Source organism: Cygnus atratus, chromosome 30 (assembly GCF_013377495.2).
Source record: "Cygnus atratus isolate AKBS03 ecotype Queensland, Australia chromosome 30, CAtr_DNAZoo_HiC_assembly, whole genome shotgun sequence".
Classification (NCBI taxonomy): Eukaryota; Metazoa; Chordata; class Aves; order Anseriformes; family Anatidae; genus Cygnus; species Cygnus atratus.
In genome coordinates this window covers 362,607-375,430 of record NC_066391.1, presented here as the reverse complement: position 1 = coordinate 375,430, position 12,824 = coordinate 362,607, and the positions used below count along the sequence as shown (strand labels likewise).

Here is a 12,824-nt window from a genome sequence, read left to right as displayed (position 1 = left end):
ATCTCTTTCCATCCCTCCTTCCTTCCTTCCCTCCTTTCCTTCCTCCATCCCTCCCTCCCTCCCTCCTTCTCCCTTTTCTTCCTTCCTTCCCTTCCTCCTTCCATCCTTCCCTCCCTCCTTTCTTCCATCCTTCCATCCATCCATCCCTCCCTCCCTCTTTCCATCCTTCCTTCCATCCATCCCTCCCTCTTTCCATCCTTCTTTCCATCCCTCCCTCCCTCCCTCCCTCCTTCCATCCGTCCATCCCTCCCTGCCTGCCCAGCAGAGCCCAGACCCCCCCCCCCTCCTCGCCCCCCCCCCCCCCCCCCCCAGCTCCTCCTACCCCACGCAGCTGGGGCGGCCCCAGCCCTATATCAGCAGCCCCTGCGTGCCCTTACTGCCCCTCCAGCCCTAAAATGCAGCAGGCTGAGAGCAGCACTCGTCCCTTCAAGCAGAGGAAGAGCCTCGGTGGGTCCCTGGGGGGTGGAGGAGGAGGAGGAGGATGAAGATGAAGATGAAGGATAGGGATGGGTGGTGCTGTGCTCACTGCTCCCTCCTTTTCTCTCCTGCAGCCACCAGGATGCACGAGGTGACGGAGATCCGCATCAAGTACCCCAACAAGATCCCGGTGAGGGCTGCGCCCCGCTCCCTTCCCAGCCCCCAGCGTGAGGCTGGGGGCTTTCGGGCTCTTCCCCAAACCTCAGCTTCTCAAAGGAGTCCCCTGTGGCCCCCCCCCCCCCGCCCCAGGACCTCGAAGCAGCCACAGGGGTGGCACCTTCTCCCCCCAGGGGGCTACAAGCAAGCCAGGAGCAGCTTCAAAGACCGGCTCTGCTTTCCTGTGCCCCCCTGCAAGCCCCGTGAGCTGCCCCCCAGCCCCTGTCTCGCCCCCCCCCCAGCCTCCTCTCTCTGCTGCAGGTGGTGGTGGAGCGCTACCAGAAGGAGAAGAACCTGCCCCCCTTGAGCAGGACCAAGTTTCTGGTGTCCCAGGACCTGCCCCTGGCCCAGTTTGCTGTCACCCTGCGGTAAGCGGTGAAGGACACAGAGGGGTCTGGGGGCTTCCTTTGGGGGGGGGGGCATCGACACCCCCATCTGGATGCAGCTGATCCTGCAAAAACAGCCCGACTTGGAAGCTGCTGCTTCAGGCATTTGCCCCACCGGGCACACATTGATTAGCCTCAACCTGATGCAATTAGCCTGTGCAATTAGCCAAGAGTGTTTCCTTGCCAATGTTTCCAACCTGCCCCAGCCCTGCAAGAGAGCAGCATCTGGCCAAGAGCTTGGGACCCGCGGGGGGGGGGCTCCAGCCCTGCAGGCAGGACACCCCCCCCCCCCCCGCTGTGCCCCATCTGCCCCAGCTTTAGCGGGCTGGGGGAAGGATGCAGGTAAGCTCTGCACCTCCCCTCTGGGTGTTTTTTGGGTCCTGCCACCGCCAATCTGCCGCAAAACTCACCCGGTGCCTCCCCTCCCCTCGCCAGGACGCGTCTCTGCCTGGCCTCCTCGCAGACCCTCTACCTGCTGGTGAACAACAGGGGGCTGCCCAACATGACCGTCACGATGCAGGAGCTGTATCGCGACAACAAGGACGAGGACGGCTTCCTCTACCTCACCTACGCCTCCCAGGAGATGTTCGGGGGGCTCCTTCCCCGGCAGACCCCGTCCAGCCCCGACCTCGCCTTCTCCCTGGCCGTGGTTTGATGGCCGTGGCTCTGTCCCGGTCCCAACCCCGCTGCCGGCTGCTCCTTAATCCTTGGGATTTAGGCCCAAATCGCTCCCCTGGCGCAGCAGGGGCTGGTGCTGGCTCGCTCGGGGCCACGCAGAGGTTGTTTTTTTCCGGGGGTTTTGTGCAAGGCTTTGCAGCCCAAGAGCAGGCCGGCTGCGTGGAAACCTTGGGCTTCTCTAAGCCACTTTGCTCTCCTAATAGGATCGGGGCTGAGGAGTTTGATGGGTTGTGGAGGTTTTGTGCTAAGCTGCTGCTGGAATAAAGAGAACGGGAGCGGGCCGGTTCCCCTGGTCATCAACCTGGCTTCATCCCTGGCTTTACTGGGGAGAAAACACAGAGAGGGGCAAGGATTTTGCTCCCCCCCCCATCGGATATGGGGCAAAAGCAACCCCTGGAGCAGCTCCCCATATCCCTTCCCTGCTCAGAGCCTGGGGTTGAGCCCCCCATTGCCTCCCCCCCCCCCCCCCGACAGGGCACGGAGCAAAAAGCTGCAGCAGAGCTTAAAAATGCGCTCGAATTTTCGCGTCGTGCTGTGAGTCAGGCACCGCCGCTTCCTGCCGCCGATGCTGCAAAGCGCTGCTTAAATATTTAAGGCTTCCCTTGCGAGAAAGTGCCTCGTCACCCTGGGTGAGTATTTCATGCACGTTTTACGGTTAAAACGTTAATAAATAAGCTCTAAAACTAGCTGCCACCAGCAGCAGGAGCTGGGTCCCTGATGTGATTGGGGGGGGGTGAGTCAAGTCCCCCCCCCCCCGCCTGCACAAGGATGGAGAGAAGGGGCTGGGGGCTGCGCCTTGGTGCCACCCGGGTCCCTCCGAGCCATCTCTGCCCCCCCAGCAGTGCAGCACCCGAGGTTTTGGGATGGGGCGAGGCATTTCCATGGGTGCCAGCAGCCGGGGAAGCACTTTGGGGCACTGTTTGCCTCTTGAATGCTTCAGGAAGCCGGCGCGGGGTGCTTTTGTTACAAACGTGTATTTAACCTGTCAGCCCGCAGCTGATCCAGCTCTACCCCAAACCCTGCTGAATAGGGAAGGGGCTGGCGCACCTCGCTGTGTTTGCACACTCCCGTTATCTCTTGGCATCTTGTAATTAAGACCGCGAGCTCGTCAGGGCGAGGACTCCGCTTCACCCACGTGCGTAACTCCACGGGGCTGGCTCGGAGCACCCCGGTAGCTCCGTGCTGAACCACCTCGTGTGAGCACGCTTGTCTTTTATTTTTCCAGCAGCATCCCTCCGACACCTGAGACCTGCCTGGAAGCCTTCAGGCTAGGAGCAAAGCAGAAAAGCACCACGTGTGGTACGAGGGGGCTGGGGAGAGACCCCCCCCCATCTTCCATCCATCCTCTCCTTCCCTTCCCTACCCCCATCAGAGCAGGATGGATGGGGCTGGCATCTGGGAGATGAAAGCGCATCCTTCACCGCTAGCGGGGAGAATCGCTTCCCAGAAAGCGTCTGCAGCCAGGAGAGGCTGAAAGCAGGGAGGACCTGAGCTGCCTTGCAGCTGTGCTCCCCTGCAAATCCTCCCCCCCCCACCCCCCCACGCATCCATTCCTCCCACACCAGGTTGTGTAGTGGTTGCAGAGGGATGGGGTGCCCTTCCCTGCCAGGAAAACCTCGCAGTTACCAGCTGGAGCCAGTGCTCAGTTAAATCCAGCACCCTGGGAAGCCTCCAAACCCTTCTGCGGGGCTGCACGATGTCCTGGATGGGGAACTGGGCTTTGCTGCTTGATTTGCACGTGGCTGCTCGCAGATGTGAGCTGCTTGCGTTCTTCTGCAGTATCTTCTGCACTAATTGCTGCTTGCAATTATTGGTGGATGCAGCCAGGAGTGAGCTCAGGGCCAGAGCAGTGGAGCAGAGCATGGGGGTGAGCGCTGACACCTGGGGGGGGGGGGGGGTTCTCACTGCTGGCCACCAGCCCCTTCCCACCATGTGGGATGTGGTTCTACCCCCAGCATCCCCAGTTTGATTTGGGAAGGGGTCTCTGAGCATGGCAGCTGCTTGTCCCACACCCCGATGCTCGCTGAGAGGAGCCCCTGGCCCCTTTAGCCCCTTTGTTCTGGCTTCAGGAAAAGGATGGGGCTGGGGGAGATGGGCAGTTCATCTCAAAATGAAAGGGCATTTTAAGGGCAGAAGCTGCCTGGAATTCCGTTTCCCTTCCCAGAACAATCCCAGGCTCCAGCTCCATCATCCCCACCCTCCCTTCCCCCTTGTTCCTTCCCAGGTGATGCTGAATCTCTCGCTCTGGCCCCGAGCTGTGCCAACCTCCCTGTTACAAAAACTCTCCTGTGGTTTAATCGTCGTTCCCCGTGTGTTTGGACCTTTTTGGTCCTGGTGTGCTCGGTGCAAAGCTGCTGCCAGCCCCATAACCGGGGAAATCCCTCCAGGGAGCAAACCACACGTGGAGGAGACGCATCTGGATATGCACCAGTGTTAACCATGCTCCGAAGGGCATGGGGAGGACGGGGGGGCTTTGGGCTCTCTGCTCGCTCCAGATCCAAGCACAGACATAAAGTGCTGAGGAGCCCGGTGAGGATTACCCAAAAGTGGCTGTTTATCCTCTAAAAAGGCTCCTCGGAGGGATAGAGCAGCTCAGGGAACGTGGCACATAAGCGCTTGACTTCTTCCCATTACAAATCCCTGAATGGAAGCAGCTGGGAGATGGGGTCCCCAGGGACCCTGCTCCCCAGGGTGGGTTTTCTTGGGGGAAAAAAAAAAAAGGCATTTTTAATTTTTAGGGCCAGTGGGAGGCAGCTGATGTGCCCTGTGGGATGAGGAGCTGTGAAAGGAGGGGCTTGAAGGCATTTTAGCTGCTCTGGGTGGCCTCAAAGGGCACCCAAGGAGTGTGGGTGCAGGTGGTGGGGGAACTCGGGTCCATCTTCATCACATCCTGCAAAGAGAGGGAAGCTTGTCCCCGGGGGGTGATGCTAAAAGATGCCACCTGCCTTCCATTTGGTCCATCAGGAAAATGAAATAAAGCAACCGGCTCGGAAGGGGCTGCTGACGGACTTTTCGGCTGCTTCGTTTATTTTGCTGGATGCCGTTTGTAATCATAAGCTGTCCCTCCTCGTACAAATATAATCACATATTTATTGCCGAGACAATTCTGAGTTAATTATAAGGCAACTAATTTTCTCAGCAGGGCCTTGCAATGTTTGGGTGTGAAGGAGCCAGCTGTAACGCCGAGCACTTCTCCTCCCCGTTTCTTACATGCAATGCAAGTCACTCAAGTTCCTAAAACAGAGCAAGATGAAACATGGGCCACCGGTGCCCTTTTGGGGCACAAATCCCTCAAAAAAAGTGAGAACAAGCTGGTGGCCGTGTCCTGAGCCCAAGCACCAGGGTCCCCCAGGTGCCCACCTGCACCAGCTGGGCAGGATTTTGCCCCTTGCTCCTCATTAAGCTCCCTTCGCAGCTGGTGTGCGGCTTCATCAGCAGGGAAACATCCCTGCTTGGGCTCTGTCGGGTGGGAGAAGTGACGTGCCTTTGTTTTGTAAATTGGTCTTTCATCTCTGAAGGCGCTGTTTGTGTGGGAAACGCTGCTCAGCACACTGGCTCCTGATTATGCTCAGCTCCTTTTGTCTCACCCTTGAAGAGATGTTTTCCATCAGAGCCGGGATAACGAAGCCATCTCCACATTGAGGTGATTAAGCCCTCGCTTACACCCGCTTCCTCTGCCTGCTTTAAGCCCCCATCCAAAATTTGGGGGCTCCGTACATGAAGCTTCTGCCTTGGGTTTCAATCCTGTGGCCACGAAGCGATGGAGAAGGCTCAAAGGCTCCTGCACCATCCACTGTCCCCCAAACCCATTTTTCCTGCACCTTGCTGCTGTAATTGGGGGGGGGGGGGGGGGGGGGGGGGGGGGTGAGGCCGCTTGATGCATCAAAATAGCCCCAAATGGAAAAAATTAAACCCCAAACCCCCAGAAGAGGGTTTGCTGCCCGGCGGGACACGGCACCTCTGCGCATTTTGCAGGGCTTGAACGGCTTTGAAGGGCTCAGCGAGCCCAGCCTCGACGTTTTCACTTCTTCGGAGCCATTTATTCCCCTTTATTTATCCTGGGATCCCCCAAGGCTCTTTAATTTCAGCGCTAAATCCAGGTTGATCCGGCAGCGGTGATATTTCCTGCCTGCATTCCTCCCCTCCTCATTACTTTATATTAAAAGCGGTTTCGCCGCAGTCACATCCCGCGCTATTTATAACCCGCAGGAGGGAATATTTCAGACCGGAGCTGGCTGCACCCAGCCTGGCTCCTCGCCTGCACCCTGAGCATCCGAAGGCACCGAGCCTTTGGGGGGATCGCAGGATTTTGCTCGCCCTCGTCCATCTCAGAGCTGGGTTTTGGCCGGCGCTGGCTCCCCAGCGGGATGAGTAAGGGCAATGATTCACCTTCCCTATCAAGCAATTAGCACCAGGTCTGCAGCTAATGAGCTGTCCTGGCTCGCTCCGGGCAGAAGGAAGAAATTAAAGAGAGGGATAGGAGACAGCAGCGCTGCCCTCCCAGCACAGCACGGGGGATTTTTGTCGATTACGGGAGGGCTGCGAGAGGCAGGGGCTGCAGGGCCCCAGCGGCACCCCCAAAAGAGGGATGCTCCAGGCCGTGCAGGGGGGGATCCCTCGCAAATCCCTCCGCTTCCCAGCCTGAGCAGGCTTTTAGGATCGGGGGTGGGGGTGTGGGGGGGAAATGCAGAAGGCATCGGCTCCTCTGATGGCATCTCGGTGGCGTTAACGTGACGAACTTCTCTAATTGACGCTCATTACGAATAGAAACCTTCTAGGAATCCAGCCTCGTCTCTGGCTGCCTTATTAGCACTGATCATCAGGCTGCCTCTCAAAATAAAGGCTTGGATGTGACGGGTGTGTGTGTGTGTGTACCCTTTTTCGGTTTTTTTTTTTTGCAAAACGAGAGGCAGAGGTGAGAAAGGAGGCGCAGGAGGGCAGAGCAGGGGGGGGGGGAGCAGCTCCGTTAACACCGCCGCTAATTGCGTTCCTGCTGTTCGGCGCAAGAGCAGCCAAAAAATAAAAATAAATAGAAAATCGCTATTTTGCTCCACGATCCCGGCTTTGCCTGAATTCTCCCCATCAGCAGAGGCCCCCTTGGTGCCCGGTGATGGAGCAGAGGCCGGAGAGGGGACGCGAGGACACCCAACCACCAGCACCCAGCCAGAGGAGCACCTGGGGGCTGCCTCTGATCCAGCCCAAAGAGCACACGAGAAAAGACGAAGGGAGAAAAGGGAGAGGAAGGGGAGCGCCCCCCGGCTCCACAAGGATGCTCCGGTGGAGATGGAGCTGGAGAGGAAGAGGAGGCTCTTCCCAAGGACCACGCTGCCTCAAACACGCTCTGCTCCGCCGCGAGCTCCATCACAGCCTCGTGCGTGAAGACGGAAACCCTGCCTGGCCCTGAAGCCTCAAATAATTCACCGCTTTCTCCATCCGTCCCCCGAAACCAGCAGCGCTGCTTTGTTCGAATTAAAGATTTCCCCCAGGACCGCAACCTGGCTCCTGCTTTGCAGATTTACAGCTGCTGGAAAGGGATAAAAAATGTGCTTTTTTTTTTTTTTTTTTTTTGATGGCAAGTGCTCCCGGTAGGACGCCTTGACGTCTGGGTAATTTCGTTATCCGGGCACGAGGGGCCCCTTCCTTCTGCTCTGGCTCTTCCAGCACTTTGCATAATAAATTCGCAGAAAGCAGCAGAGGACTTTTACCTTCTTTCCGAGCGTCGGAGCGCGCGAAGGAGCAGGGAGGGAAGGGGATTCCCCACCAAACAGCCCCGCGGCGATGCCAGGTGGGAGGAACAGATCTTGGAAACAGCTGGACGGCCGCGAAGCTCGCCCTCTCTCCGCCGTTGCCTCCCAGATATCTGCAGGCAAAGCAGCCAGACAAAACTCCACCACAATAAATAAAACGCCCCGCTGCTCGGCAGCTCTCCCTCCGATGCGAGGAGGAAGGAGCCTCGTGAACAACCCGAATTACCCCTGCCCGAATCCAGCAACAAGGGGAAATCCATTGCCCGAATCCGCCGGGGCTGAGCGGACAATCAAGGTCGTGACTTTTTTTCCCCCATTCGTGGGTGGGGGATACACTCACGCTGTGAAGCCCCTAATTAAAGCCACGCTTCGTGGCGTTGCCAAAAAAAAAAAAAAAAGCATTAAATTGCGCTAAAATTGGAAGGGGACAAGGGGAGAGGCACCTGGCCGGAGGCAAAGCTGCTTCTGCCCACCAGGGCCTCATCCTGCCGGTGCAAGCGCGCTCATTCTGCATTAGCAGCACATTCCCTGGAAGTAATAGCAGCCCCTCCGGTCATTAATATGGAAATGTATTCCCGCTCCACGGCAGCGAGATGTTTGTGCAGATTGGAAGCAGCTTGCTGAGATTCGCTTCTGAATGCGTGGACATTAAAGCTGCCCCATTACAATGTTGATGATTTCTTCCCTTCTGATGAATAGCCTGCCATAAATAGACTCTGATTAATTGCGGCTGCACTTGGAGGGCTGGAAATGCATCATTTGCCTCTACGGATTGGGATAATGGTCATCATCTGCCTTTGAGAGCCATTCAGCAGGAGAGGGCTCGGCTCTGCCGGGGAAGCCAGGTGGCTGCTCGCGAGTTTTTGCGCCAGACACCCAGCTCCCAACAAAAGGCTCGGGTGCCTCGCCGCAGGCTGGCTGCGAGCTAATTGCAGCTCTTTCCACTCTTTGCTCTTATTTATCATCATCCCTGCTTCGGGGCGGGCTGGCCAGCGGGAAGCAGAAGGGACCGAGCGTCCTAAGGAAAGGGGCGGCTTTCGGGAACCGAGTTGCGAAGGGGACGGAGACGGGCGCAAAAATCATTTTTTTCATTAGCTTGCCGGAGCCACGCGCGCGTCCTCGCGCGCTTGAATAAACCAGACGGAAGGCACGCAAACCGCGGGGCACCCCCCGAGCTGCAGACAGACACCCGCGAGCACCGCGCCGTGCCCAAATGCTGAACCCGCTCCGGGCAAAGCCACCCCCCCGCCCTAAAGGGCTGCCCCGAATTGCACGGGGTAGGGAAGTAAATGCCAAAAGGTCGGGGGGGGGGGGGGGAAGGGGGTGATGCCAAGCTGCTGAGCCCTCCCCAGCGCGGGCGGAGGAGGCGATGCTGAGCCCCCCTCCCAGCACCGCAGCGGCAGCCTGGATGCTCGGGGAGTTGCCATGGAAACCCGGGAGCTTTGGGATGCAGCTGAGCATCCTTACGGGGTGGGACGGTGCAGGCGGCGCCCTGCAGTGGGGCGCGGAGGGCTGCAGCCCCAAAACTCAACAGGGATTCGGGCACCGGTGCTCCCCGCAAACAGGGGGAAAGCCATTCCCTGCCTCGCCCACCGGGCTTTACTCCCTGCTCATTAACGGGGCTGAAATGAGCTAATTAGGCAGGGCTCGCAGCCCTGGGGTGCTGCTCCTGGACACCCCGAAACAGCCGATGGGACCAGGCTGGGAGACAGGTCCCAGCAGGGCAGAAACCCGCGGCTCAGGAAGGAGTAATAGGATTTTCCAGCTCTGCTGGCTCAGTGGAGGCAAACAAGGGCTCAGCGATTAAAGCCCGTAAGTGAATTACGGCAAGACGGCCCCGCTGCTGGGCCCACGGGGAAGGAGCTGAGGCAGCACGACGTGCCAGGACGGCTGCTTACTTGGGGTCCGTTCATCCAACTTCAGCCTCAGCCGCTGGCTTTTCATTTCGGGGGGGGGGGGGGGTGAGCTACGGCAGGTTATCAGCGTCGTGCTCGATTTAATGCACCCAAACACCAAAGGCGCTGAAATAAATCATGAGCTATGCGTAACGAGGTCATAAAGGGTGAGAAACAGCAGACTGGGGCACATCCAGGGCTGGATGCATCCCAGGGTGTGTTACCGCAGCGAACAGCAGGCGCGCAAACCATCTCTGCTTTGCATTTCTCTCGTTCCAGCTCCCAGCCCTTGCATCTCACCCTGGCTTTTCTCTGCTGACCTCAGAGCCACGGGGATGCTTGCCCAGGGGCAGGAGAAGTCTCCTTCCACCCACCCCCCCCCAAGAGAACGATCCCTCCTGGCGCTGCAGGTTTCCAAATATTTGTTTGAAGGGACCGCGTTTAATGGGCCAACTGAAGAGCATAAAACCAGGCACTAATTGGCCCGGCGTAAAGCTGAGCTCCGGCCGTTCTGCAGCTCCCATCACTCCTGTCACCCGCCGGGGCTGACGAGGTGCAGCGTGATTCATCATTACAGCCGGGGCTGCGAGAGGGAGGAAAAACAAACAAACGGCCCACGGGGCAAACCTGCTGGAAGCCGGCGAAGTTTCTGACTCATCTGGAATGACGAGGAACGGCGGCGGCGCCGCCTGCTGCGGTGGGCCAGGTTTGTGCAAAGCTGCTCCCACCTCCAGGGGCCGTTCCTCCGGCTCGTGGCTTCCCCGCAGCAGCTCCCAGCAGGGCGAGGAGGCAGCAGTCTGCAGGAGCAGAGCCCGGCCGTTATCCGTGGCCAAACCTTTTGGAGGAAGGAGGTTTAATTCAGGTGGCTGAATGCCACCGTGCACAGGAGCCGGGCAGCGCTACCCCACCCCAAAGCATCCCTTTGTAAATTCCAAAGGCGAGCAGCTTGCCCAGGCTCCCGCCATCCCAGCACGCAAGCACCGGGTCCTGCCGGCCCCACGTGCCTGATTTCCAGCCACAGGGAAGAAAACCCTGGGCACTGCCATGGGATTTACCAGCCCTGTGGCCACACACGCCTTTGAAGCACGTTGGGCTGGATCCAAATAACGCCGGTGACGCTCACCCGTCGTTCGTTCCCTGCCCAAATCCTATAGGAAGCAGAACTACGAGAAGGAAAGCAGCTGTGACGCATTTGGGATGGAAAAACGGTTGCTTTTAAAAACAATAATAATTAAAGAAAACAAAGCAACACTTTTAAAAGCAAAAGGGGAAGTTTGGCATCGCGCAAGGGCAAATGGCTCCCCACGCTCGCGGCTCCACTGCCCGCAGGGAGGCAGGAGGAGGGGGACAAGGAGACCTCGCTCTGGTGAAGCCGCCGGAGTCTTTGTCACATTTAAACGTTCTCCAAGCCCTTTCGTGGAAACAGCGACCTGAATCCTCGCCCGTGCTGCTGCACATGAATAAAGCATGCTCCCCATCCATTATAGAGCAGCCGGGCGGCACGCGGCGCCGCCGGCTCCCCACTCGGGTCCTTCCCTGCTGCTCACGTGGGCAGAGACCAGAGGTGGCGAATGCCCCAAGGAATTTGGCCTCAGCTGCGTTTCGAAGGCAAGATTTCCCTCCCCCGCTCTCCAAGCACGCAGCAGCCCCTGCGACTTGCTGCTCTCTAATAATTCGTCGCTGCAGGCACGGCTCCTGCCCTTCCAGCATGAGTTTGCAAGCCTGTTAACGCCCTGCGAGCCTGGCTGGGCTGCAGTCAATGTGTTTTGGGCTAAAATATAGAAAAAAAAAAACCACCTTGGTTCTCTCTAGCCCCTTTCGGAGGAAGAGCCCGGTGCAAAACATCGCGTCCCTCCAGGCTGCACCCGTGCACGCTCCCCGTCCCGCGCCCTCCAGCCAGGCCACAGCAGCGAGAGCTGGCTGTCCTTTAAGCTCCCTAAAAATAATTAGCAGGAAAGTTCATTACAGCAGGGCTAAATGCTCCGGCGGCGTCCTTGGAAGCTGCCAGCAGCTCTCCCGCAGCTGGCGCGCACGCCGCTCGGCTGCCCAGACCCGTAATGAAGCGCGGGGGGGGAGGCGCGCTCGGCAAATTAGATCCAGTTGATGATCCAATTAAGGGTATGTTTGCAGAACTATCGGAAGCAAAAGATGCTCCCTGGGCAGACGCCACGCTGCGAGGCAGCTTTCACAAAATGGCCCCGCAGGGAGAGGCCTCTCGCTTCTTATTCGTTGCAACAACTGCAGCCAGAGGTCCGGGCACCCTCCGAGCCGAAGACCGCGACCGGCTAACGAGGGAGATGGCTCCTGGCTGGAATATTTGCAGTCCGAGCAGCGCATTTCCTCATCTGTAACAGATATAATAGCTCACGTAAGCAAAACGCGAGCACACGCAGGTCCTCTCCGGGCCAGACTTTGCCTCCCCCAAAAGTCCTTGCACCGGTGCCTTTATAAGGTTAAAGGAAAAACGTGTGGTGCCAGGAGGGGAAAGAGCAACCTGAATGTAAGGGATTAGCCAGGAAACCTAGCAGACTTGTTAAATGAACGCAGAGCAGCATCAGGGCAGCTGAGGAAGGGGAGGAGCGGGCTTCCGCGGATGCGAAGAAGAGGATTTTGCGGCGGTTGTGACAGTCCTGGGGAAAAGGATCTGAAGGATCAAGGTATTCAGGAAGAGGGATTAGTTGGAGCCCAACACAAACAAACAGAAAACGTGCACGCCTCAGCAGAGCTCCTCTGCCCCTCGGTTTTTACAGAAAACCCAGCGATGTGCCAGCAAAGCCCTGGGAGCAGAGGCACCGAATCGAGCCCCCGAGCACGCAGCTCTACCGCTTTCATCCAGAAAAGGCGATTTTTGTCAAGCCTCCGTAAAAACCGAACACATTGGGATCAAACCACTCAGCAGCACAAGCAACGAGCGCCGTTTCAACACAACCACCACCAGAACCTCGCCCCAACGTGGCCGTTATCCCCTCGAGGCTTGGAGCCACGAGCTCGGACAGCGCTCCACGGTGCGCTCGCTGCATTCCCAGGGCGAATTTTGGGCTGACCCGAGCCCGATTCCCTCCCCAAGCCCCTCTCCAGGGCTGGAAGCGGGGATCCCCAAGCCGGGCAGCCCCGCTTTAATACCGGGTACGAAGCGCCCGCTCTGCCTCCAACCCAGCTCCCGATCTCCTGGGATGTGACAGCCTCCTCCTGGAGAGCAACCAGAGGAAATCCCTTAAATGATCCTTCCGGAGAAGTGAAGGCTTCAAACGTGGCGCCGTCACAAGCGGTTACCGTCAGCGTCACTGCTCCGGCGCCGGCGTCCAAGGGCTGACACGCGCTCGGAGGACGGAGCCAGAGCCCCTGCGGGACCAGGAGCTGCGCCGCTCACCCGTGACTCACCCAGGAATGGTGCTGGGAAGGGAAAGGCCCCGAATCCAGGCCACGATGGCGTGCCAAATCAGGTTACTGTATCACAGATGCTCGCCGAGCGCAGCAACAAGCGC

The 12,824-nt window shown here is 58.5% G+C and overlaps 1 protein-coding gene and 1 long non-coding RNA gene across 3 annotated transcripts; both read left to right on the top strand.

Moving 5' to 3' along the window:
• The first annotated feature begins 395 nt into the window (after positions 1-395).
• LOC118261075 (microtubule-associated proteins 1A/1B light chain 3C-like) lies at positions 396-1,674 on the top strand. Its single transcript, XM_035571727.1, has 4 exons — positions 396-447; positions 552-607; positions 895-1,001; positions 1,455-1,674. The coding sequence occupies exons 1-4, from the start codon at positions 396-398 to the stop codon at positions 1,672-1,674; spliced, it is 435 nt and encodes a 144-aa protein (XP_035427620.1).
• Positions 1,675-2,245: 571 nt separating this feature from the next.
• LOC126913603 (uncharacterized) lies at positions 2,246-7,572 on the top strand. Of its 2 annotated transcripts, none has more exons than XR_007709193.1 (3): positions 2,246-2,326; positions 5,216-5,340; positions 6,787-7,572. It is a non-coding gene; the product is annotated as an uncharacterized LOC126913603 (long non-coding RNA). The 2 variants fall into 2 exon arrangements; XR_007709192.1 differs by having other exon boundaries at positions 6,784-7,572.
• Positions 7,573-12,824: the final 5,252 nt, after the last annotated feature.

Excerpts from the sequence above, each read along its gene's own strand:
- LOC118261075 (XM_035571727.1), top strand. The coding sequence starts at position 396 with ATGCAGCAGGCTGAGAGCAGCACTCGTCCCTTCAAGCAGAGGAAGAGC. Across the intron at positions 448-551 it reads CAAGCAGAGGAAGAGCCTCG|CCACCAGGATGCACGAGGTG; the intron begins GTGGGTCCCTGG and ends TCTCTCCTGCAG. Across the intron at positions 1,002-1,454 it reads CAGTTTGCTGTCACCCTGCG|GACGCGTCTCTGCCTGGCCT; the intron begins GTAAGCGGTGAA and ends TCCCCTCGCCAG.